A 25803-nucleotide genomic window follows, 5' to 3' on the forward strand; every position below is an offset into this window, starting at 1 on the left:
CCTTCCGCCCGCGGGACGCCGGGGAGCCGCCCGCCGCGGCGCGGAGGAGCCTTGGAGGAGCGGGCCGGGAGCTGAGGGGGGCGGAGGAGGCGGAGGCGCCGATGGAGCGGGCGCTGGGGCTGCCCGCGGAAGAGGACCTCTTCCACAAGAGCCTCGCCGCCTCGGCCAAGCGCATGGAGTCCGCCTTCCGCTCGCCCCCGGGGCTCGACCTCTCCCACCCGCGCGACCGCCAGCCCTCGCCGCTCGCCTGCTACGAAGCGCCGGAGCCCGAGGCACTGCTGCAGCCCGGCGTCGGCGGGGACCCGCTGGCGCTGCCGCCGGGCTCCGTCTGCGTCAAGTACGGCGAGAGCGCCAGCCGCAGCTCGGTGGCCGAGAGCAGCGGCGGCGAGCAGAGCCCCGACGACGACAGCGACGGCCGCTGCGAGCTGCTGCTGCGCGGCGCCGGGGGGGACCCGCGCGACGCTTCGCCGGCGGCGGGCGGCGGCGGCGGCGGCGGCCCGGGAGGAGGGGGGGGCGGGGGGCTGAAGGCGGCCGAGGGAGGCTGCTCCAACGGGCACGGGCACGGCGGCAGCAAGAAGTCCAAGGAGCAGAAGGCGCTGCGCCTCAACATCAACGCGCGGGAGCGGCGGCGGATGCACGACCTGAACGACGCGCTGGACGAGCTGCGGGCCGTCATCCCCTACGCGCACAGCCCCTCGGTGCGGAAGCTCTCCAAGATCGCCACGCTGCTGCTGGCCAAGAACTACATCCTCATGCAGGCGCAGGCCCTGGAGGAGATGCGGCGCCTCGTGGCTTATCTCAACCAGGGCCAGGCCATCTCGGCCGCCTCCCTGCCCAGCTCCGCCGCGGCGGCGGCGGCGGCGGCGGCCGCGCTGCACCCCGCCCTCGGCGCCTACGAGCAGGCGGCGGGGTACCCGTTCAGCGCCGGGCTGCCTCCCGCCACCTCCTGCCCGGAGAAATGTGCCATCTTCAACAGCGTCTCCTCCAGTCTCTGCAAACAGTGCACGGAGAAGCCTTAAGCCGCGCCGACCCCCGCCGCCGCCTCCTCCTCCGCCGCGGCCCCGGGGAGATGAGAGGGAAGGGAAGGGTGCCGGGGGGCCGCGGCCGGACCGGGCCGGGGGGCGCGGGGGCGGCGGAGGGACCGAGCGCCGCCCGGGTCCCCGCCGCCCTCCGCTCCGAGCGCTCCGCGGGCTCCGCCGGGACGGGACGGCCGCGGGAGGGGGCCGGGGCCGGAGCCGGGACCGGAGCGGGTGAAGGGGCGGCTGGGGGCGAGCCTTGCCGCGGGGAGCCGCGGGCTGAGCCCCCGCGGGGCCGTTGCGCGTCCGGACAATGGGGCGGCTGAGAAACAGCGGCTGGGAGGGACACGGAGCGCGGGGACGGGGAGCGGAGCCGGGTCCCGGCCCGCCCAGCGCCGAGCGGTCCCGGTGATGGGGAGCGGAGGTGGATGGGACAAATCAGAGAGGGCACGCGAACGTAGATTTTTTTTTTTTTAATTATTAGCAGTATTATTATAATTATTCTGAGCCAGGAAACAGACAAACTTGAAATGTAAACTTCTTATTTAAGCGACTCGCAGAAAACAAAGAGACTGGAGCCTTGCTATGGAAGACTTTGTATTTTTTAGCGTCTCGAAACTTTGATCCCGTGCAAATGCTCAAAGTTTTGGTGAGAGTGATTTAAAAAAGAAAAAAAATTACCGAGAGAGTTTAAAAAAAAAAAAAAAGCCGGCAAAAAAAAAAAATCCCCGATCCCAACCCCTCTTCCGTGTGTGGCTGAAAGTACCGCGATTCTGAACGAGGGGTCTCTGTGCACCTTGTCCTCCCCGCCCGCAGAGCTGTACAGACGGGACATATTTATTTGTTCTTCTTTGGGTGACCCTCCCGCGCCGCCGGTAGTTCTCATGTGTTAAGGTCAGGGGTCTTCTGTGCAGTTACTTTATAATGCTTCTGAATTTCTGTTTATGGATGAACTTAAAACTGTGTGCCAAGTGTTGAAAGCGTTTATTTGCCAACACCGTATAACCGGAACTGTTGCTGTACCCGAGCTGCTGAGGTTTATGAAAGGTCATCTGGATTTTGAGTTGCATCATCCCTGTATTTCAATTGAGCTTTAATAAATCGCTTCAGTCCAAAAATGACAGGAAAGGTGTATTCTTCGTGGCTCGGCCACTGATTTGGGAAAGGGCTTTGCGTTAGGGCAGGTGATGGCCGCTCCCTTTTCCCAGGCGCAGAGCAATAGCTGCTACACGAATATCGCCGACGTTTCCCAGGGCGCTGTGCTTTCAGAGGTGTCGTTTCGACCGCTTTTATCGTGTGCGTAAATTATCCCGACCGTGGATGATATTCTTGAAGTTGAAACACTTGAAAATACTTTGGGCTGATTTCCGGAGCGCGTGGAGTTCTTTTCTTTTTTCGGGGGGTGGGGAGGGAGGGCGGGGAGGGGTTTTTGGGGGGGAAAGAAAAATGAAGAGCAAGAAGGAGCTATTTCCCCAAAGTGAGCCTTCCGCTTGAGTTTGCATGGCTGGGTGCTGCCTCTCTGCCAGTTGTAAATCCGGATTTTGTAATTATTCTTTTCTTTTCTTTCCAACCCCGAGTCCTGCTATTTTCCACTCCTCGCAGATAATATAAATTCGGACTGTCAGGTTGGATGGCGCAGTGGGAGCCGTGATGGATCTGTTGGCAGGTCACGGATGTGTAAAGAGTGATATATATTAAATAGGTCAATCAGATTATGACAGCAATGTACGATCGTTTGTATGTGTATCTATGTCGGAAAGAATCTTTATTAAAATATTTTGAACAAACGTTTGTATCGCGCTGTGCTTTGTGTTAAACATTTACCTCCAGATTTAAGGGGGTGGACGGAGGGGGGGGTGGTGGGGGGAGAGGGATGGCTCCTTTCCTTTGCTCCCCAGTGCCCCCTCGCAGCCCTGAGGGTGACTCCGGACGAAGGGTTCCTGCTCGGAGCGCTTCCCCCCCCGCCGGGCACCGGTTGCCACTCCGGACCCCCTTCTCCTCGTCCCCGCCGAGTTTTGGGGCCGCCCCCCCCGGCCGGTGCCCTCCGTACCGCCGCTCCCGACGGCAGCCCCGCGCTGGTGGGGGGGGGGGGGGGGATGGAGGAAGGGGATCAATCTTTTCCGCTCCACTTCCCATCAGAAAAGATTAATCAGAACCTGTAACTTTTCAGGAAACATAACTGTAAAGTGCCACGGAGCGGTGGGAAGGCGGCCCGGAGAGGGTGGGCAGCTCAGCCCCCGGGCGCCGGGAGCAGCGTCTCTCAGCATTTGCGAGACAAAGGCTGGGTGCGTCTAATTATGATTATTAAAACAATTTCCATGACGATGTCTAATATTATGTTAATTTGAAAACAACTGTGTATGAAAACTGTCGACTATAATACCTAAATTCATTTAATGAAACACATCGTTAAGGCAATTAAACCTCCTGGATGTGATTAAGGAACATAATTACGACACTGTTCTGCGCCATAATTGGGTGTCTTTAATCAAGGGGTAAAGTGATCAGCAACACAGCCATTAGTTTGTATTGTTCCGTCTCTGCTGTCCATCATTCTGATTAGGAATTAACCACCGCCACCAGCTTGGCGTGGTGCGTGCCCGTGTGTGTGTGTGTGTGTGTGTGTGTGTGTGTGTGTGTGTGTGTGTGCGCGCAGCATCGGGGAGGCATTTGCCTCAAGACTCAGCGCTCAGTACCTCTTATTTCCGAGCGGGCTGCCCGCAGCCTTCCCCTCGACGGGGTCACGTCGGGGCGGCGGCTGCCGGAGGAACTCGCGAGCTGGGCCGGGGGCTGCGGGGCTGCGGGGGCTGCGGGGGCTGCGGGGCCTGTAGCTCCCTACCGGGGCCGGAGGGGCGAGCGGCTCCCACCGCCGCTCCGTTAACCTCTCTCCTTCCTATCCTGCAGATGGACGTGGCCGAGTTCTCTCCCTCCCGCTCCCCAGTCTTGGTTCCGCCGGCGGGGCAGAGGAGGAAAGGAAGCGGAACGCCGACGCTTTGCCGTCCCGGCCGGCTCTGGGTGCTCGCTTGCCGCCTCCAGGCTTTTTCTTAGGGGGCAGCGAGGTGAGGGATGCTGCCACCTCCCGCGTCCCCCTGCAGCGTCCCCGGGCAGCGCTGGCAGAGCCTCCCCTTCCCCGCCTAACACTTGGCTGATAGCAAGGAGCGTGTCCCCTTCCAAAGAGCCCCCCCGTGTCGGCATCCCCATTGCGCCGCATCTCCCCCCTCGGACCCTTCCCCGGCCCTTACCCCGACTCTGAGCCCGAAATGGTCCCAGCATGAGTGACATTGGCTTTCCTAATGTAATGACTTATGAAAGATATAATCATGTGTTAAATTGAATCCTCCGCTTAACTGTTAATGGTGTGCTCTGGGCACATTTACGTATTAGATGCTATGGTAACTAATTACCACTAGAAGAAGGGATAATACACTTTCCAGACTTTGACAAATAATTATGAGTGTTCACATCCCTGCTAGCAGCAGTGGCGGCGGATCTGCTGGAATGAGTAAGTGACTAAATGAATGGGTAAGTGAACTTGTGTGCATGGAGGGACCGCATAACGGATAGTGGTCAAGTGAGTTTTCTTATTAAAACCTTTAATGAAAATGTGATTTAGAGTGGAAGGGGGGGGGAGGGGGGAAGCGCGACGCTGCCTCTAAACGTAATTAAATCGCGTAATATAAACATCGGAAACATAAATAAGTTTGCTTTTAATTAAAACGCGGCAGTCAAAGTAAATTATCCACGTTCCCGGAAACTTCGCAGCAATTAACACTCGGGTTTTGGTGCTGGAGGGGGGCCGTGGGGGGGGGGCAAAATCAACGACTTGGGACCCCACGGCTCTCTCCAGCGCCGCTCGCGTTCCTATAGGCCGAGGAAGGACGGAGGTTCCCAGCGGAGCCGCTCCCGGCCGGGGCGGGACAAAACTTGGGGCAGCACCGCTGAAGGGCCGAGCCCAGAGCTGCGGGCAGCCCCGCGTCCCATCAAGCCCATGTCACCGCGTCTCCATCAACCCCGTGACCCCCCCGCCCCCCAGCCCAGTGTCCCCGAGCCGCCGCCCCCCGGGGCCGTTCGGACCCTGCCCCGGAGCGGCCGTCCCGCAGCCTCGGAGGGGTTAACTCCTTCCTCTGTCCTCGCAACCCGACTCCGAGACGTGTCATAAAATAAGAAGTGAATTGATGGTCTGTTTCGAGCACTTTACTGCTGTGTTTTTAAATTCATATACGCACATGTAAGAACTATGATCCGTGGATAATTCGAGATGCTGTAGGAAAACGATGCGGTTTAGCTTCAACACAACCGTTTGCTTACCGTTTGAAAATAAAGAGAAAGATGCACTTCGAACAGAGACAAAGCTGAACGTCTAATGACAGCCATAAACTGCCAGCCAGCCATAAATTAACGTCTTCATCAAACACTGAGGGGATCAGCGCTTATCTAAATCAACAATTATTTCTTCCAAGAAGTTGCCGAACAGATTGCCCCTCTAATACTATTTTTAAACCCCTGTAATTGAGGATTAGGGGCCAACGATCGCCATTCCGGAGTAAACCTCCTCTCCTCCAGCTCCGAACTCACCCAGCTCTCCGAGCGGGCTCACTCGGAAAGCTCCTCGGGCTCCCGTCCCCGTGCGGGCTGCTTTAGGAAGGGCGGCCGGCGCTCCCTGCTTACTCTCAGGGGCTCTGGGGAGCAGGGAGCGCCGAGAACCGGGAGCCGGAGCGCGGGCAGCGCGGTGCGCACGGCTGCGGCCGGACGGGCTCAGCCCCGGGGCGCGGAGTGGGGACAGAGGGAAGGGCGCTCCCGGGAGCAGGAGCGCTCCGCCGAGCGTCCCCGCCACGGCGGCTTCGGAAGTCGCTGCCGGGAAGAGTTCTTCTTTGGGAGGCGATAGGAAGGCGCGCTCCGAAGCCGGGCGGTTCGCTGGCTCGCAGCGTGGGAATCTGCCTGCGGGAGGTTCGCTGCCGAACTCTTGGGAAGACGGGGATAGGGGGAAAGAGGAGCTGATGCAGAAGTTGATGGGCAAAAGTCACCTCGGGGCATTCCCTTTTTGTAGTAGCCAGAGCTCAGACTTCTGATCAACTTTCTTGCGATAACAAGTGTTGTTTAAGGGAAAAATAATACAAACAGTGAAACAAAATATGGCAAGAGAGAATCCTGTGATACTCATAGCAGGGGCAGGCTTCTTTTGACTCTCTATTTTGGTGCAAACAGTTGGGAAGACAAGCACACTGCCGCTATTACAGAGGGTGTGCGCACACAACCTCAGTACCTGAGGTCCCAGGGAAACCCACTGCACAGCATGGACACAGTGCTGCATTGTATGAGGATCAAGATCCCACTACATTTTAGTTCTTTGCTTTCACGTGAAAAAAAAATCGTATTTTCAATATCTGCACATGCTTCTTTGCATGCAGCAACCACTTACTCATACTTACTAGCATTTCTGAGCATAGCTATTCAGTATCAGTATACAGGTGTAATTGTAAGTGGTGTTTTTGTAATCAGATCATTTTCCTGGTGTGCTGTGGGTGTTAGGACACGGCTGGCCGTGGTACACACGCACGTTCAGGTAACGGGCAGGAAAAGTCTTCACTTTCTATGGTCTGACAGTTAAAATCACTCTATTCATATGAATTAAGCATATGTCATGCATGAATTGATGTCTCGATTTTAAAATAAAATGCAATATAAGTAACATCAAAGAAGCACCTGGTGTTAAACAAATATTAGACATAATACAGTATCAGGAACTACCATAATCCCCCCCCCAAAAGCTGCCTTTCATACCATGAAGAAAAGCTCACGCAGAAGAGTGGCCCTCACGATTCCTTAAACAAAGCCGCTTTTTATTTCTAAACTTCAGTAACTTTCAAAATTATCTGCAGGTGATGGAATTAAAAAGTTACGAACACATGTAGTAAATGCAGAAAAATGCTGCAGGTCCCTCTTCTCTGCAACGTGTCTTCAACAGTCCTCGCAGACACACCTCACCCCCACTTCTACATGGAATGAAGGAAAGGGATCTCTTTAGGCTGCGTATGAAACAGCTACTGGCAGAATTCATAGCGACAGTGCTGCTTCGAAAAGCCAAGTTGAGCTTTGCTGGTGCAGTACAGTACACTGAAACAATTTTTGATCATTTCTCCTCTAAAATGAACAATCTAAGAATGCAGAGTATTTAACAGCAGGTAGTAGTACATCTTAAACTGCACAGAGGTTTGGCAAAAGGAAAGGACTAGGAGCTGTATGTGGGAAGCAATCTTTACTCTGGGAATGCACATCTTTACACCGATTCTGAATAATGCCCTGAGAACACCCGAGGTCCCATATTCTTCCTCTGATAGGAACCTGCTTTAGTTTGATGGGGTGTAAAGAAGAGGTGATCATTTCCTAAATTCCAAGAAGTTGCTCCATGCCAGTGCTGAATTAAAGGCTCTTTTTGTTTTCCTTACAGAAATATTTTTCTAGATCAAGCAACAGAAAAATGCTGTGTGCTGACTGAAGTGTTTTAAAATGAAAGCAACAGTCATGTATCAGTGAGAAAAGTGCAAATGCAAGGTGGAAAAAAATCAACACGGACACTCATTCAATATTAAAATAGATATATTTTTACGTGTCCTTGAAATACAAAAATCACTTAAGATGTTAGATTACTAAAATAATGAAGTTTCAATTTTCTTGCTTAGAAATTCACGACGTATCTTATTCGACCTAAGAGCCTTAATGATGGATATTAACTATTAAAATAAAGCCTAACCATTGTCCATCTATATACAAAATGTCAGTTTTTGCAATTAAGAGCAATTCACAATCTTCTGAATGACAGAAAGTTCAGTAACGATGACATAAAAGATCATTTATAATTCTACAAGAGAAATTCACAGACCAGCAATCACTGAAAAAAAAAAATGAAGGAAAAAAGCGCAACGCCAAAAACAGTGACATGCATAACATTCTAAACAACTCTTACACTCTTACATGGTTTTAGATTATTACATTATGACGTATCGGCAGAGATGTGGAAGTCAAATTTGCAAAGAGATGTTCATAGACCAGCATGATCCTTTGAGACACAGAACGGGTTAGTGAGTTGGTGGTGGGTCACAGCAACAGTGAGAGGCAGCACAACAGTGCAGAACAAACTGTAAATTAGAAGAATAGCGGTAAAAAAATCACATTTTAGCATTCACATTAGTTCATGATGAATTCAGCTTCCTGCTCAGGTGCTATAAAGGGCCACACCAATTTAATAAACTTATTTTATATCAGAAACAAAGATATATATATTTTTTTTCCCCATAAAAGCAGAAGACAGTGACAATATAACCATACACAGTGATAGCCTATAACTGGAGGCCAGTACAGCCCAGCACAGTCACCTGTAACACTGAGGAGTGGGTGCCCCATGTCACCCTATGCAGAGCAGAGGCAGCCCCGGCCCCACAGAGCCCTCTGGTCACTCCCACTGGTCAGCAACGGAGCCGGCCCTGCATGGCTGGCAGCTGACTGCCTGCCAACGCAGCTTCTGCGGGTTTCTACTTGAGTGGTTTAGCCATCACAGTGCCTGAGTGACCGGCACCAAGCTGGTGCCTCCTGGGCGCTGCAGCCAAACACACAAAGCTGGCCCTCTTCCCTGGGCAGCGCTCTGTGGCCATCTTGGCTCCAGCCGGGCCCCCAGGGATGCTGCAGGCCTGTCCCGTTTTGCTGCTTTTCAACCAGGAATACCAGCACCACGGGCCTTGTTCCCTGCTCTGAGGAGAGTTCCCTGCTCCCAGTCAGCTGGCTGCTGACTCACTGGGTCAGCTGCAGAGTACGTGAACCAGCAGGATGACCAGGCCCAGCGCTTCCTCTCTCCTGCTTTAACACTCCGACTTTAAAGCAGTGAGCCTTATCCTGCCTGCAAAGGGATGCAGGCCCCACCTCAGTGATGCACTGCTCGCTAGCAAAGGTCATCCACCAGGATCGTGGGTCCTAAGGGACACAGCTCCAGGACAAGCTGGGCAGGCCTTGCTCCAAGTTTGGTCACTTTGGCTCCTGAGCAAAAATTGCAACTGACTGACTTTATCCCACGAAATCACTGTCCTCCTGTGTGGTGTGAGGTGTGGACTCCAACCCAGAGGCACAGCTTCTGAGCACCTTCACAGAGCTTTCCTTCAGTTCCCAGTATGACTCTGAAACCTTGTTTCTTTCTTCTTTTTTCTTTTTCTTTTTTCTTTCAAATGAAGAAGTGAGGCCTACAGCTGTAATTTGTTCGTTTGGAGACAATCTAGATCTCCTTTTAATTCCAAAACAGATACTGTACAAACCGATTAGCAATTAATCTGAAATTACTAATGATTTGCATGTACTTTTGGCACGAAGTGTCCCACTAAATTATGCAGCAGCCTGCGATATACTAATTCAAAATCCTAAAAATAGATTACCATTACAAAAAAAGTCTTATGTTTAAAACAAATACCTACTGTTATTTTCGCAGTTGCTTCAGGTTTGTTTCAAAGTTGGATGCCAAAGAAAGATTTATCCTAACTGTGGCATGAGACATTTTACAGCTTACATTTAAACAATAATGTAATACAGTCAACAGTGTAATGATATCAGCATTTCCTCTCTCAATAAAATAGGCTCTAATGTCCAAACTGGATTATGAGCTATGGCCAAGTACAGAATAGCTCCTACCAAGTAAGTACAGCAGTAAGTAACTTGAGTACAAGAATCTCTCCATAAAAACAAATTTTATACTGTGACAAAAAGCAATAATCAGCTTTTGGTGTTGATTAAATGTTGAAGCAAAGTTAAGGCATTTAATCAACCGCAAAGCCTATTTAATGTAACTGTACTCCAACATTGTAGACATTATTGATATTATATATGAAGAGAAAATATTAATCCAATATATCTCACAAAAACACAATTTTCTACTCAGAGGATTTGGAATGTGGCTGTGTCAATTTCTGAAAGCCTTTCTACTGATGTTTATTTAGGGTATGTGCTTTACACGAATAACTGAACAGTCTTCTACACAAAACACAACAAATAATTCTAAACCTTATCATGTACATAGCAGTTTCCATCCATAGGCTATCAAGTGCTTATGAGACAAGTAAAATCTCTGATTTTGGAAGACATGCAAGATTGAGGCACAGGAAATTTCAGCTCAGTATTCTCAAAATGAACCAATGGCTCTGATGCTCTACTGGGAAAAGACAAATCCAGCTGAAGTTTTCTGAGCTTTGTGTATTTTGTATAAAGTAGAGTGTCAGGTAATTTTTTGGGGCATCGTTAACTCTGTCAGAACAGGACACTCTGAAACACAGGAATGCAGACAATGAAATACTGGAGAAAAATAGTATTTTTAATGATTTGCTTAGCACTCACTGAGAAGTTTCTATAATGCTGCTGGGTACTCCAATCCAGATAAGCCAGCAGTTCATCCAGCAGTGTCCAGACAAGGGTAACAGTTCTGTGTTGTTTAGTTAGTTAGTGAACCACAAATTCTGGCACGGAATAGATTAAGGGTTTACTGCCCAAACTAACCTGCACTTGCAGTGATTATTCATCTTTCTTTAACTTCTATGAATGGTGACGGGACACTTGAGAGTATCAGTGAAAGTTCATGTAGAGCACTGTTATTCATCAGCTGGCAGTGTGGGCAGAACGTATGCTGGCGTATCTCAAACAAAATTTTTGGGGAACACAAAGCAAGGCCAACAAACATGGCTGGTCTCCCATTACAGTTATGCTCATGGCAAATTGAGACTGGACAGCCACAAGAATCCTTCTCCATCTCCAAAGTGAGAGAGGGTTTGACTAGAGAGAGACAGGGTATAAAATTTTATATTTTGCATACTGTGCAGCAAAAAATTCATGTTTGAAACAGGATCACCCAGTGGAGCAGGTTGTGCAGCTCAACTGCAGTCAGCTTCTGTGTCTGCCTGGTGTTTTCACTTGCTCAGATTTTGGCCCCAAAGAAGAGCCCGTTTTCCAACTTGTAGAGAGATAATTTTGTTTCCAAACAGAGGTCACACTAGTCTGCCTATGCACAGCTTAGGCACATTAAAATACTATTAAAAAGCAGTTTTAGACACCACACTTGTCCTTGAAGCCCTCTCATTCTTTTGCCTTTTTGGGGAAACTAACAAACACAAGAAATTGTCAAACTAAACACATATATGCTACTAGTAAAATTGTAAGACAAACATAAGGTAATTTTTGAGATGATGGAATCATTTCAAAAAGGCTCATAAATTTTCTCCCTGAAGAGTATACTTTTTTTGGCTCAAAAACCCAAACAGATAATTTCTGCTTGATCCAGATCCTATTAAAATCAACAGAGCCTCCACTCTGAGTTCAACTGGCTGCAGGAAAAATCACAGATTTTAATTTCTTTTCATTGAGGAAAAAAAAAAAAAAGCATTTACCCTCACTACAAATCACTGGAGTCAGTGATGTGTTGCCAGTAATACGTTTTTGCAAATCACCCCCACTCCATATCGCTTCCACTACACCTCTCAAATAAGGACTAAGACACCACAAAAGGGAACAGAGTAAACAAAAAGTTAAAATAATTATCTCTAAAAAATCCTTTAGCCCTCCAGAATTAAGACCCCCCTTTCTCACTACTATTTTTCCACAAGCAGATGCAGTCATGCCTCCTGATGGTGAGTGACTTCTCAATCCAGCAGGGGGGAACCTCATGGCACAGTGATGGTAGGAGGTCTTTTGGCTCTGTCAATGTGCCTGCAGTGTATCTGGACTGTCAGGTTTCTAGAGAGCTTGAGAATTTCCAATATGTGGCTACTGAGCCCATTTCCAATTTGATCACCTGGATTCAGCTTGACACCATCTTCACCCAAACCCTACTTGACTCATGGCCAAGAGTACAGGTATCCTTCGCATAGGGATGATTTACTCAGCTAAGTTCTTGTCATCTCACCACATTAGAACACGGGCAGGACAAACAGAGGTTTTATGTCCCTGTGTCTGACATCTACCTCCAGCCCAAGGGCTTTTCTCCTTAGAAAAAAAGGAAGGAGGAGGTGAAAGCAGAGAGGGTAAAAGCAAACACTTCCAAAAATACAAAGCTGAGTGAGGAAACAGAGCAAACACTGATATTAGTAGAAGGCACAGAGGCAACTGCTCAATTTCTTAAGGACCTCAGCTTGTAACGAAAGGCAATATCAGTGTCTGGCAGGAGGATACCAAGGCCCATACGACCATTATCAAGTCTGACAGCTTTGTTTTCCCCTAGTTCTACATCAAAATGAGCCAAAAGTAAGAAAAGAAACATCTTCATCTCATTCATTGCGAGGAACCTCCCTGGACACATGCTGATCCCAGAGCCAAAGGGCATTAGGAAATATTTCAGTTTTCTTCCTGCCTTGTAGAAGGTAGTTTTCTTCTTGCCATTCTCTATGTAACGATCAAACTTGTACTCCTGAAAATAAAAGAGAAAGAGTGAGAGAGAAGTGTTGTCAACGGTTTACGGGCGTTAGGCCCGATTCCGTGACGAAGGGGATGGGGGACCCAAGGGCCCACGTTCCGGGAAAAGGGGAAAGGGGAAAAGGGTAGGGAGATGGCCCTGAGAGCAAAGAACAGCGGCAACAATCTGACTCACTTTTTAACTCACTTTTTCTTCTCTGCAAAGAACACTACTTAAATCCACTTACTTAGCTCAGCCCTTTTACATCAAGCTCCTTCAACTTCCATGTCTCATTCACTAGAATGTCTGGCCTCTATTGATTGCAATTAGATTTTGACTGCTTTGTAGCAGGGACAATGAACCTTAGTGGAAGGACAATTTCTTGTAAAGCATCATATGCGCTTGGTGTGGTATATACATCATGAATAAGGATAATCCACAAATACTTATGAATAAATTAATACATTGCACTGATCTTGTTCTTGCGAGCTAAAGCAAAATCCTTTTTTTTTTTTTTTGCACCCAGTGATGCAGATTATTTAAAAAGCAGAACCAATACTTTGCAGACAGTTTTCCCTTCAGATGGAGATCGTTGCTGCTTAATTTGCCACATCTGACCTTCACATGGCTTGCTCCAGAAGCAGTGTGCAAGGCTAGGCAACTGCCAGTGACTGACCATGATAAAGAGTGCGCTTTCAAGTGAGGCTTGAGGTTGGGTTTGTAACTTGCATTCCATAAACTGAACATCTTTCTGACTATTTTCCAGCAGCAGGATCACTGTTTAGAGATAATTCATGTTTTTGAATGAAGGAGATCTGGCACCCTCACTCAGTCAATGGCAAATTAACCACTTACAAAATCCTCCTGCATGCTTTGAATAAAAATGACAGACACTTCTTGCTTATGGTCACTCATTAGCATTTGTCCTGCTTTGCATACATCTGCTATAGCAGCAGCCATTTGGAGCTGGCTGGGAACAAGTCAGTCAGACAGAAACCACCTCAACTGATTAAAAAAACTCAAAACAACACAATGATAAAACACACTGATACTGATCTACCCGTTAGATTACCGGCTCTGAAAACCACACACAAAAGGTCTGGTTGTCAAGAAAAACAGCAGCAGGGGAAATAGCCTACAAGAAAGGGACCGGGAGAAGAGAGGGGATAGCTCTGATGTTGATGATCAGGAGCCTGTTTCTCTAAATGGCAAGGGCCTGGATTTCCCACAAGGTTAAAGGCAGTTATATGTGTGTTTTCATTGGGCAGCTCTTCTTTTCAGTCTTAGTGAAAAGAAGCGTGATTTTTTTTTTGTCTAAGTTACTGCTTCATCTGAAGGAGCACAGTAACAAGTGAAAGCCCAGAATGCCCTCTCTTCCTTAAAAAAGAATCCCTTCCTGAAATGTAAAACAAAACAGAAAAACCCAAAGCTCTTCAATTCACAAGAGCATTTCCACAGTATGCGCTCCTGGTGTCTGCAATTTTTGGGAACTGTGGTACTGCACACATACACACGCTGGGCCAAGCCTTATTGCCTTCTTGCAATCCCAAGAGCCACCTGAAAACTGTAGTTTATTTTAACAAAAAATAATATGCTGTGTAAAGAATTGGAAAAGCAGAAAACGTGTGAGATATCAAACTCATGCTTGTGTTGTTGGGGCCGCTAGGCTGGGATAAATTTTATAGAGCCAGCAAGCTTGCTTTTAAAGAAAGGCTAGTTTTTGACAACAAAGGGCATTCCAGCCATGCATGAGGCCTTCTTGGAAGGGAAACTGGGAATCACGGTGAGGAAAATGTGAAGAAACTGGAGATAATGTTTTCTGTGAACGGCCTGCTCACTGTATTAGGAAAACTGAGGAATCTCCTGTGACTGGTGTAAGTCTCGTTCTGTCATGTCCTGTATTTAGCTTCGTTTGGGAAGCCACCACGTAGGGTTTCCAGCAAAGTTTCCTTTTCTTTCATCATAGGGAATGTGCAGAGTTTGTTTACTGAGCTCTGTAACTTAACTGCGCTATGATTTGAAAGTTCACTTATCCACTTTATAAAAATGGACTCATTTATTTAGACTTTGAGTGGAGAAAGAGGTCAACAATATATGCTTACACATATACAATGTGATGCCAAAGCAGAAGATAACTTGATAGCTCTTAAATTTATGTATCCAGGAGAAAAGCATTGCTACAAAATTATCTCGTCAAGCTGCCTGTTTTCCCAGGAAAGTTTTCCCTAAATACATGACAAGCTCAAGACTGCACCTTTCAAAAAATTCATTCTCCATTTCTATCTGATCTTCAGTAGTTATTGTTGAAAGCACACTGCATATTTTAAGAACCAAACAGAACAGTGATTTCCCCACTTTTCGAGAGGGCCCATGTGCTGAAATCAATGTACTGCAATGTGTGGATTGCTCATTCACTATCAAAAAGATAAAATATATGAACTAAAGCTGTACTGTGAAAGCTGAGCAGAACTGATACCAAGCAGATATATGCAAGCAATGGAAATATGGTAATGTATTCTTACAATTATTGAATAAGGGAGGGGCGCAGCTACCACTCTGATGCTTTAGTCTAGGACCTAAACAAACAGATGGACTTTTGACAAATCAATAACATTCTCCAAAATAAAGTGTTAAGAATAAAATGAGAAAAAGCTTATTTGTTAGCTGAGAATTTTTAAGGATAAAAGTATTAATTAACTATTTGCCAATACATGATTACTTTTTAAAAACACTGGTTTTCTCAGCAGTCTTTGTCTTCATTTTGAGTGGAGCAGATAGCAGGGTCCTACTGGATATTATTTCCATTTTCATGGCCCTTGTGATCATACCTGTCTCTATATCCTGCTCCTTCTAACTCCAACACGCGCCACAACTCCCCTCTGCCTCTGGTAGGGTTCCTGCACAGCACAATGCTACCCTTCACCAACAAGGCATCTAAATCTCATCCTTCCTCTGCAACTCCATGTGCACATCTTTATCCTTAAATTCCCCAAAAGGAGAGCCTTGGGGAGCAGTGCCTCTAACACGGGGTTTCTATAAACATGTAAACATGCCCAAACATGGAAGTCAGCATGGTAGAGAGATGGCTGTTTGCTTAGGGAAAGGGGGATGAGAAGTGGTTCAGGAAAAGCTCCTACCTCTCCAGCTGAAAAGGCCAGCCTACAGACAGCCTCACTTCCTACGTGGCACCCTGGACCACGGACAGCGACTGGGTGGAATAACCTACTGCAGACTCAGACTATTTAATTTGCATGCAGGTGGTGAACTTCTGAAGCCATATTAAGGCTGAGGCAGGGTGGATTAATTTCGAGTCTTTGATATTCATTAACTTGAGCGTCAGAGAAAAATACAAGGAGATGACACAATTACCCTCCGAGCTTAGCTGTGGAGCAACAGCTTTACAGTCTCAAGTTCACAACGCTATACTAATTGATCGAGAAGGGGTGAATCCCTATGAAGAGAGGTGAAAAAGCATAAGGCTCAAGTAAGCCAGTGCTATTATAGGGCTTCAGAGAGTCAATGATGCTTTGGGGGCACTTAGCTAAATGGCCCACATTATTTGCTATTTAAACCACCTTCTATTATTCAGCCCTCCTTGGGTATCAAATGATCCACTGACAAACAAAACCCACATTTAGCCTAAAGTTTATGGTAGTCAATGTGCAATTGTCAATTCCTTTGAAAGCAGTAGCAGTCAGTCTCATCACCATATTTCTCTCTTCGGGCCATGAATCCTTTGACCTGTAGGGCCCTCGAAAATACATGTGAAAGTCAGAAGATTTGTTCCACAAGAAGGAACAGCAGGAAAAAAAAAAGAAGAAACAACAAAAAAACCCTATCACAAAAGGCCTGGCTGCCGCAATGTGCCTGAAGTAGGAAGAGCAGCACCAGCTGAGCGTTTACCTTAGGATCTTCATAGACCTCGGGGTCCATGTGCAAAATCTGAGGGTAAAGGGCTATCCAGTCTCCTTTCCTCAAACTGACTTCTTGATCTCCTTCGAGCTTGAGAACAAAATCCTCCTGGCTGATGCGAATGTTCATGGAAGATGAGCACATCCGTAAACTCTCGTTTAAGGCGCTCTCTGTGATTAAACAAAAGCGGAGGGGGGAAGCATCAGAAATATGGGAGATGACTGCAAGTTATACATGGCTGCAGCTGCTGCATCTCGACAGGTTTAGTAGGGCAGGCTAAAGGAGAAAAAAAAAAGGAATAAAACCAAACCACAAACAAAACAAAACATAAACCAGACACCACGAGAAGGTACTAAACAGTCCCGCAGGGTGGGGGCCGTGGCTCTGAGCACTGCGATGTGATTCTCACTGATGGTTCTGAGAAATTGTGTCGGCTGGAGGCAGCCCTGGATTTTGGGTGGAAAGTCATTATTCAGGCACCATGTTGAAAACAACACAATCAGAAGACATGTATGCTTTATGCATTTCCTTTCATTTTGGAGCTTGAGAGCAAATACCAGCGAAAGCATCCACAGAGCTATTCAGCTTGCCTTTCAGAAGCTGTTGGGTGTATAGGCACAACTACATGCTAGAAAAAACATTTTGCTTGTTAGTCTGAGGATTTTTAAATTTATTTGCTTTGTTTTCAGTGAGCTACATTGCCAAATGGTAGCATCTCTTACGGTCAAAGCGAATGAAAGCAATTCATTATCTTCCTGTGAGTTTTAAGAGAGAAAGACACTTTTAATTGTCAAAGAGAAAACAAAACACAGTCCTTTCAGTACAGGGGAAGCTCAGTTTCTGTCTCCACCATCACATCCTGGAAGGCTCCAGAAGCTGAATGTCCTTGCTTTCCCAGTGGCCTTCACCTTTTGCTCCTAGCACGACAGATTTTATGGCTAATTTCCGGCAATTTATCCTGGCAGTTTGAGGAGGAATTCCTTTGGGAATAATATGCATAATTTGCATAAATCATTCTGATAGCATGTATATCAGCATGTAGCTCCTGTCTAGGGCTGCATCTCTCACTTTGTAATCAAAACTGACTATTTTTCCACCAGCGTGTATGGGTGCTGTTGTATCTGACTTGATTCCTTCTAATCGTCAGTGTGAAAAACAGCCTAAAATTGGGTTTCATTTTCTCATAACAATCCATTTGTGCCCATTTTTATGTTTGGGGATATCAAATAAGCCTTCTCTAAGCGTTCACCGAGGCACTGTAACTGCTGCACCCGAAAGGTTAGTTTATTAGAGACAGTAGCTACCCAGTGTAGATGCATCTGAAAAAAATAATAACAAATGCTCTTTCACTAAAAATTAAATCTGGTGCAGCATGCATAGCAAATAAAGTGGCCCTGGATGCTTTCTTGCAAGAGGTTTTTCCTTAAGCATGCATTTGTCTAAAGAAATGAGGCTGCGGTCAGCTTTGTGTGGCCAGCGCCGTGATTCAATGTGACGTACAGTGAGTCTGTGCATATTCTTTTGGACTGCCTTCGTTACTATAATCAGGCAGAGTCAAATCGGCTTGTTGGTGACGAAGCCAGAGAAGAACCCTGGTTCCAGAATATGGCCTCTACTGCGAATAGCCACAAGGCACCTGACACGATAGATTTCAACTGGCAGTGCTCTGGCAACAAAACTTTGCATGGTACAAAGGAAGGGTCCAGCCTCCACTCCCAGACTGCCCTCAACCTTCAAAACGCACAGCTCGGAATGCCACGATTTTGGAAATGGCGGCGATGCATGCGGCAAACACCCAGGAAATCAAACGGGGTGGGGGGGGGTGGGGGAGGGAGAGCAAAAAGGAAAAATAATTATTGCAGCACCGCTGCGAAATAGCGGGTCTGCGTTTAACTCGACCAGCACTGCAGTCACATCCTATCGGGGGCCGTCCTCCCGCAGAGCGCGGCAGTCGGTGCCCGCCGCCGGATCGCAGATGACAATCGGGCAGCATATCTTATGCAGAAGTTAATCACAATAATGGAGCACAAAGTGTGGCTTAGCGGTCAGATCGTAAATGACAAATCTGTTTTACCTTCCAGTACCAGTTATGTGTGGAAGGCGAGCTTGGCTCTAGCTCTGAGCGATCATGCCGATAATCATTAGATGACAAAAGTAATGAGTCACATTATGATCAACAAAGGAGGATGGAGCTTATACGGGTTTGCAGGCAAGCATTAAAAAAATAGACAGTCAGCTTTCCCCAAATGCCGGGGCTATATGTTGGGAGGAATGACAACTGCACAATAAAGCTGCAGCCTTTGCTTGCAGTTGTCATAGTTGAGCAGACACCAGCCATCGCTGCTGACAGACCAGCTGGGTAGCTTGGGAGGCCTTCCATTCTGCACCATGAGGTACAGTAAATTATCCAGCGTGGTAGAGCAACATCTGTTTCTGTGCTTGTGCCGAACAAACAAGGCAATTTAAAGCATACCAAGGGATAACCAAGCAGCAAATGAGCATGACCCTCATTTTTTTCCCCTTCTTACACACATGAGATGCTAAACTTTGCTGTACACACACTACATAAAGAAGCCAGGCTGTTGTTTGATAAGGTGTTGTCAGAGAGATTTTACATATTTTCTAGAGAGAGAGAAAAAGAGAGAGAGAGAGAGAAATATCTCATAGTATTGTTATTCTTAGAATCCTCCCACTTCTCTCTTCATTCCTCTTATACTAAAGCTAGCACTCAGTCTCCAATTCATTCTAGATTTTTTTAAAAACTGTTTCAATATACTTATAAATATTCAGTCTTTAAACCCTAATTTGCTATACTTAGTTCACATGCCTTCAAGCATTTGTCTTCCAATTTCCACTGAATAAATGCGTACTAATGAGAAATAGAGCAAGCTGCTGAGGCAAAGCTGGGTGACTTGAGCCTGGCCTGCCACCAGCTTGTGATAGGCAGGCAAATTGAGTTAAAATGAAAAGTCTTGTCAGCTGAAATACAACATGGTAGCCAAACAGCAAGCTGTCAATCATCCAGCCAAAACAAGGGACTGCAGGTAATAAAAGGTCACTGTGAATCATAAGTGCATTTGGCTTTCATAGGCAAGTTAATTTTAATTAAACATGATCTCGATCTGTAAATGTTTTATAAAAGTTATTGTGCATAATGGATTGTTAATTTTACACTAACAGCAGGTAATAGGGTACTATAATTATTAGAGTGCATTATAGGAAAATAGCTATTGGGTATGCAGATATTTGGGGGGGTCACTTACTCTCACGCATAGCGGTGTGCCTACATACATGACAATTTGAAACAACCACATCTGCATCTTCCTAAGAATTACATGGTACCGCCCTGCTGCTTCCAGGAAAATATATTCATTTGCCTCAACCCACACAACAATTTCAACCCAAGCAACAATTCTAATGCTTATTGCCTGTGTTACAGTTACACACTCCGCATTAGCTCTTTTGGGGTTCCTGCCCTTTTGTCTATACAAAACAATTTTTCAAGCTGTGCTTTCTTTGCAGGAAATCTTTGGGATTCAGCAGTGACCTGGGGCAAGAATACTTCACCATATAAATGAATGGACTAATACTGAACAAACGAACTGACTAAAAATGCCTAGCGCTACACACGCACTAAGTATATCTCTGCTCTACCCTTTGCATTTCCATTATAACCATAAAAACTGACAGACCGTTCTCATGTATCGTTTACCATATTAGAGCTCCATTGTGAGTCATAATGACTAATAATGTATGTTACTCTGTGCACACAAGCACGCATGTTTTGGTTGCTGGAAAAGTCTTAAGTAGACAACACTAAGTGTGCTGCCCCAGAAATGCCATCGAAAGAAAATAATCAGGGCCACAATGTGTGACAAGAGGGTTGAAAGCTTTTTTTTTTTTTTTAAATCACATACCTGTGTTTTGAATTTAGAAGTAAGTCGGGACATGTCATTCCCTAGACCCAAAGAATGTGGCCACAATAACAACAATGCCTCTCAGAAAGGCTTTTTAGCAATTCCTGCTTGCTCTCCATAGCATGAGGAATCCAAAAAAAGGCTCTTGTTACAGTAGGCCAAAAAGAGGACGGGGAATCGGAGCGCTTAAAACAGGAGAAGGAGATGACAAGGTGATAAATACACGAGAACCCCACCTGGCCGCCTTACCCAGGAGCAGGGACATGAATTCCCGTTTTTCTGTGCTGCAGGTCAGTACAGGGGGAGAGGGAGGAGGAGAGGCTCCTCCTCAGATGCTGTGATCAGAAAGCTGTAGGTACTCTAAGTGTGGGCAGGGTTGGCCCATGGCTTTCTCCATACAGTTGCAAGTGGAGATGGGGAATTCTTGCTGCACAAGCAATAAAAATTTGTACCTTTGTCCCTTCTATAGGTTTACTAAGAAAACATCCCTTTCACTTCTCCACTGAAGCATGAATTTAATTCTCTTACGGTACAGCTTTTTTTTCTATATTATTATTATTTTATGGGACAGTATCCAGCCCTTTACGACATAAGTGCTAGAAGAATTGAAATCAAGCTTCTTTACATACCACATTATGTTTAACATGATGATAAAATTTAACAAAAGTGTTACAAGAATACTACAAAGTAAGATGTAACACCTTCCTCTTAACATGTATATCAACGATATGGAGACATTTGACAATTTCAAGGAGCAGAAAGAGGATGACACAGTCAATGCTGGAAACTGTTCATCCCATTTTTCACCAGGTGATTTTAGTGAGTTCCATGCTTTTATTTTCCTTACTCCTGCACTTCTGAGGTACTTTGTTTTTCCTTTACCAATTCCAACTCTGTCTCCAAATAGAAAATAAATTTTGTCTTGGGCACTGTAGGAAAAATTTCTTCTCAGAAAGAGTGGTGAGGCATTGGAACAGGGTGCCCAGGGAGGTGGTGGAGCCACCGTCCCTGATGATTTTCAAGAATAGGGCAGATGTGGCACTTAGGGACATGGTTTAGTGGGCACAGTGGGGATGGGCTGACGGTTCCACTAGATGATCTCAGAGGTCTTTTCTAACCTTTACGAATACATGATTTTATGATCTTGATGCTTGGCAACTTTTCTTTATTATTGTCTGGTGGATGCTAACTCAGATGTGAAGCAATTTTACTTGTGTTCCTAAGTTACACAAATTGCTTAGAATGTCATGTTACTCTTGTTACTGGATATCTTCCCAACATCAAAAGCCTTCTCAATCAACTAGAGATAAATCTGCATCAAAAGAGCTGCGACTCCAGATGAAACCAACTAACAAGACCCACTATATATATAGTTAACACTAATACTTTAATAAAAAGTAGCTGAATCAAACTCAATTTTATATTTGTGCTATGAGAGACAATTCAAATTGAACCACAGGCTCTCAGTACATGCCATACTGGAGAGTGGCATCCTTTACGTAGATGCTCACCAGGCGCACTGACCCCACGCTGCTTCACCACCCCATCCTATCACAGCTTCATTTTAGAATGGACCACCAGCTCAGGACAGGAGCTACCAAAACACACAGACCTAAGCTTAGCTTTATCAGGGGATTGGTGTCAGTATCTAAAACATAAGGGATATTCACCCTTGCCTTTATTTTGCTTTTATACAGCTCCTGTCTATCCTGATACCACTACCTATGGAGATTTTCAGATGCTTTGAAGCTAGGCTTCTCCCAGCTACACACACCTAGGAATACTTCCCCCTCTCCCTGCTCAGGCTAACTTCAGCATTCATCTGGCCAGTGCCTGTGCACTAAGAAGTGATGTGAAACCACTGTGCCCTGAAGGCTCATCCAACCCCAGAACACAACTTCCCACCGTGACTGGCCGGAGTCCTCCTGTGAGCCATTGGTCTACAACTGGGAGACCCGGATCTCCCTTAGAGCTCTCAGTTTTGAATCAAGGTACTGCTTTCAGTACCGAAAACGCCACTTCTCATCTGGAAAGCTTTAGCTCTTCTGTTTAGTTCAGAGGGATAGCTATGCTGAAGCCTGCTTTAGAACTCTTTTTGTCGTGTTAAGGAGAGAAAAAGAAAGAAACCGCTTGTGAAAAAATTACATTTGCAGTTTAAATGCATTATCCTACTTTAATTTCAGAAAAGGTTCTTTCTTGGCAGTACCATGCTGAAGTATTTGAAATGCATTAACACTTCGGCAGATGCTCAGAATCAAGCAACTTAATAGGCATCAACTTTTTTCAAATAATTGCAAAGCTTCGATTTAGCCTTTTGCATACCTTGCATAGTTAATTACCTAGGCTTTAATGTTTACATGCAATGAGAGTATCTACAGCTATAAACTACATAATTTATAATTGATGTAAATGGGTGTTATTATGTCAATTAGGCAGCTGTGTCCTCCACCTTCTCAGTAAACAGAAATGAGTGATAAACCCAGTTTGCAGGGAGAGACCCTCTTCTCTTGCTAACAGATAAAAATAAATTACCCAGGTAGACCAGGTTGTCCAATTGTTCTCTGGTGAGGTGGATGTTATACGTGGGCCCTCTCTTCTGACCTGTTGACTGCAGCAAATGGTCAATCTCGTCACGCACCGCTGCGAGAGCTTCTGGGTGCCGCAGCAGATAATACATGGCCCAGAATGTAGCTGGAATCGTGTTTCCCACAGAGGCCCACAGGAAGGCAAAATGATGTGCTGGGAGAAAATAAGTGAAAAGGAAGATTAATAGCGTTTATTACACTGATTAGATTTGCAGTGTGCTAATTAAAAGATGTTAGGACACAGACCCAGCCAAGGATCAGTGAATGCTAATGAGGACCAATAGGCTTCTGAAGTCTAATTTTCTGCTTAATGAGAATAGTTTGAAATGTAATGTCGGGGGGGTGGGGGGAATAAGGGGAGTAAATGCAGCTCAGTTATAATCTTTCTCATTATCACCATTAAGTATCTTGTTTTACCACCTCAGCACAAAAAAAAAATCAATTATCATAGAGGGTTGTTTCAGACTAAAACATTTTATCATTAGCCAATTAGAAAGAACATAAAAAAATTTCAAGGTCGCCATTTTGCCTTTTTATTTCAAAGGTCTATAGTAAATTATTTTATTTTAGACAAGCTATCATTCATAAGTTTCCTACCTGCTTTGTCATAATCTCCAAGCAGCTCATATTTCTCAAATATATCTTGTCTGGCTTGGACCACTTTTGACCCTCCCAGCCATTTTGTCATGTTCTGAAGTAAAAAATGATGTATAAGCTCCTTCCGAACCTTCTTGGTAGCTCCTAGCAACTCAATTGGTATGTTTGCAGCTAAATAGGGAAAGCTGGCATCAAACTTGATAAATTTGTCTCTGATTTCACTAATAACTTTGCGGCCATCTGCAGCAGGAACTCTTCCATATAGTGTTACAAAACTGGCTTCAAACATTACAGAGCAGCAGAATTTGTACATTTTTTCTGTTTCCCAATCTGTTGCTTGCGAGCATTTCCATTCAAATATATCCTGGAGATTTTTCATCATGTGGTCAGAAATAATTTCCAAAGGCTTGCCTTGTAGATACTGGTAGATTCTGTGCAGGTTTTCCTTGAGATCGGGGAATTTTACACTTGACAAGGCTGGATAGTCAAAAGTTTTGGAAGCCATCTTATCAGCAAACTCATGGAACTCAAGTTGTTTGCTATTTCGGATGACGTAAACATACTGAAAAGGGTCCATGATAAAGGTAATATATCTACCTGAATAGAAGAAAAGAAAAAAACAGAGACACATGGCTTTATATTCTGATGCTTTCAGAAGTAATAACTGAAAATAAACACCATTAACGTCTGGAAGAAGAACACAAAGAAAATGGTCAGAGGAAAGATCTGTGAAGAGATCTGCAAAGCAAAAAAAAAAAAGAAAAAAAAAGACTACATATTGTATTTAGATTTGGAAGAAAACACTATACTTACCCTCCTTGTCAGGATGCAGATTTCACCTGCATATACTTTCACAGCACTTCTAAAATCAGCATGAAGACACATGTCAATTGTAGACTGATCTACTGGTTTTGGCAACATTAGGGTGTGACCTGCAATTGTGGGACTTTGGAATAAATCAGTTCCTATACTAGTATAATTTATGAAATGAAATGTGGGATCATAGCAGCATTTTATTTTTTTAATAGCAGTAAGAGATTTCATATTTCATCTGCGTAGAGGAAAGTGGATGAGGGAGGCTGGAGTGGAAAACTTGTTACCTAGGCAGATTCTCTTCAACGAGATGACATCTAGACTCAAAATCTGCTGCCTACAGCTTTAATTGTAGGCTACAAAACCCCAATATTTAAAGCCACATCTCTCTTTTCCTTTAACTGTCTCAATTTTTTGCCAAGAATTTGTTTAGTATCAGTAAAATGACGACATGGAATTTGACTTTGAAGCCCTGGCTTACAAAGAAGGAGGATCTTATTCTCATAGTGCTTGCCATTATGGGGTACACACTGTCCTGGCAGTGGTACAATGCCTTTTGAAGTTGCCTATATCATAAAAAAATCTAAAATTTCCCCCAAGTTTAAAGTCAACTAATAAAGAACATTTTGGTGAACTATCATGAATCAAAATGTTAATACTCCCAAAGCTCAACTAAATCTTAACTCTTTATGGGTGATTCCCATGTTAAGTCTAAATTTAGAGCTCCTGATTCTTAACTTGTAGGGACAGGTGCATTAGGGAAAAAAGGTACCCATTAAAATGTACACATTCTCTGTGAAATATCCTAGCTATAAACCCAGAAAACATCAAAGCTTATCATACTTACAGTCTAATTCTGTCTTACTAGAGAGACAAATCTCCTTTGATTTTAATGGGAACGCTACACGCTTAACTGAGGGCCAAATTTGGCTCTGTGACAGATGTCCTGAGATAAAGTAGTCACTACCACTAAAAATGTCAACAAGTATCCATGGTTACCATGTAGTGATATTTGAATGATCATAGTTGTTCCATATCTTGACTTGCACATACACACACTGCTCTGTGGCAAGGATGGGTGCGCTCTGGACTTTCTTTGCAATAATAACCAGCTGGTGAAATTTTCATCCCATTTACATCCCCTGCAATCCCAGTGAAACAGAAAGGAAACAAAAGGGATAAATAAAGAGAGAATTTGACCCCCTTCTTCTCAACAATGTGTGAAGATTTTCAAGGTACTCATGGAGTTTGCTTTACTGTAACATAATAAACTTCAGATATAAATCAATTTTAAAGAGCAAGAAATCAGCCTGATAAAGAGATCTCAATTCCCAGTCCTCTTCCCTGACCATTTCTTCCTTTCCAAGCACTTATGAATTTTCAGCCCCTCTTAATTTTTTTAACCTCTGCAGGATCTTCCCAAGCCTTTGTGAAGAGTCCCAGCACTGCTCTTCCTGTGCTCCTCTCACCCCAGCTTTCTCACACTTGCACACTCTTCACTGAGGCCACCATCTCTGTGATCAAAGCTTGGAAAGAATGCCCATTGGAGT

General features: G+C 45.4%; 2 protein-coding genes across 2 annotated transcripts in view; one reads left to right on the forward strand and one right to left on the reverse strand.

Moving 5' to 3' along the window:
• On the forward strand, positions 24-1111 carry BHLHE22 (basic helix-loop-helix family member e22). Its single transcript, XM_021388162.1, has one exon. The coding sequence runs from the start codon at positions 102-104 to the stop codon at positions 1017-1019; it is 918 nt and encodes a 305-aa protein (XP_021243837.1). The 5' UTR covers positions 24-101; the 3' UTR covers positions 1020-1111.
• The window catches only part of LOC110394104 (25-hydroxycholesterol 7-alpha-hydroxylase), a 121549-nt gene continuing 103341 nt past the window's right edge, over positions 7596-25803 (reverse strand). Inside the window, exons 3-6 of the mRNA XM_021387775.1 lie at positions 23441-24037; positions 22791-22997; positions 16333-16511; positions 7596-12444 (exon numbers count right to left, since the gene is read on the reverse strand). Of these exons, the coding sequence (XP_021243450.1) occupies positions 12148-12444; positions 16333-16511; positions 22791-22997; positions 23441-24037 (1280 nt within the window). The 3' untranslated portion in view covers positions 7596-12147. The remainder of the gene's footprint in view (positions 12445-16332; positions 16512-22790; positions 22998-23440; positions 24038-25803) is intronic.

Source organism: Numida meleagris, chromosome 2, assembly GCF_002078875.1.
Source record: "Numida meleagris isolate 19003 breed g44 Domestic line chromosome 2, NumMel1.0, whole genome shotgun sequence".
NCBI classification, from domain to species: domain Eukaryota; kingdom Metazoa; phylum Chordata; class Aves; order Galliformes; family Numididae; genus Numida; species Numida meleagris.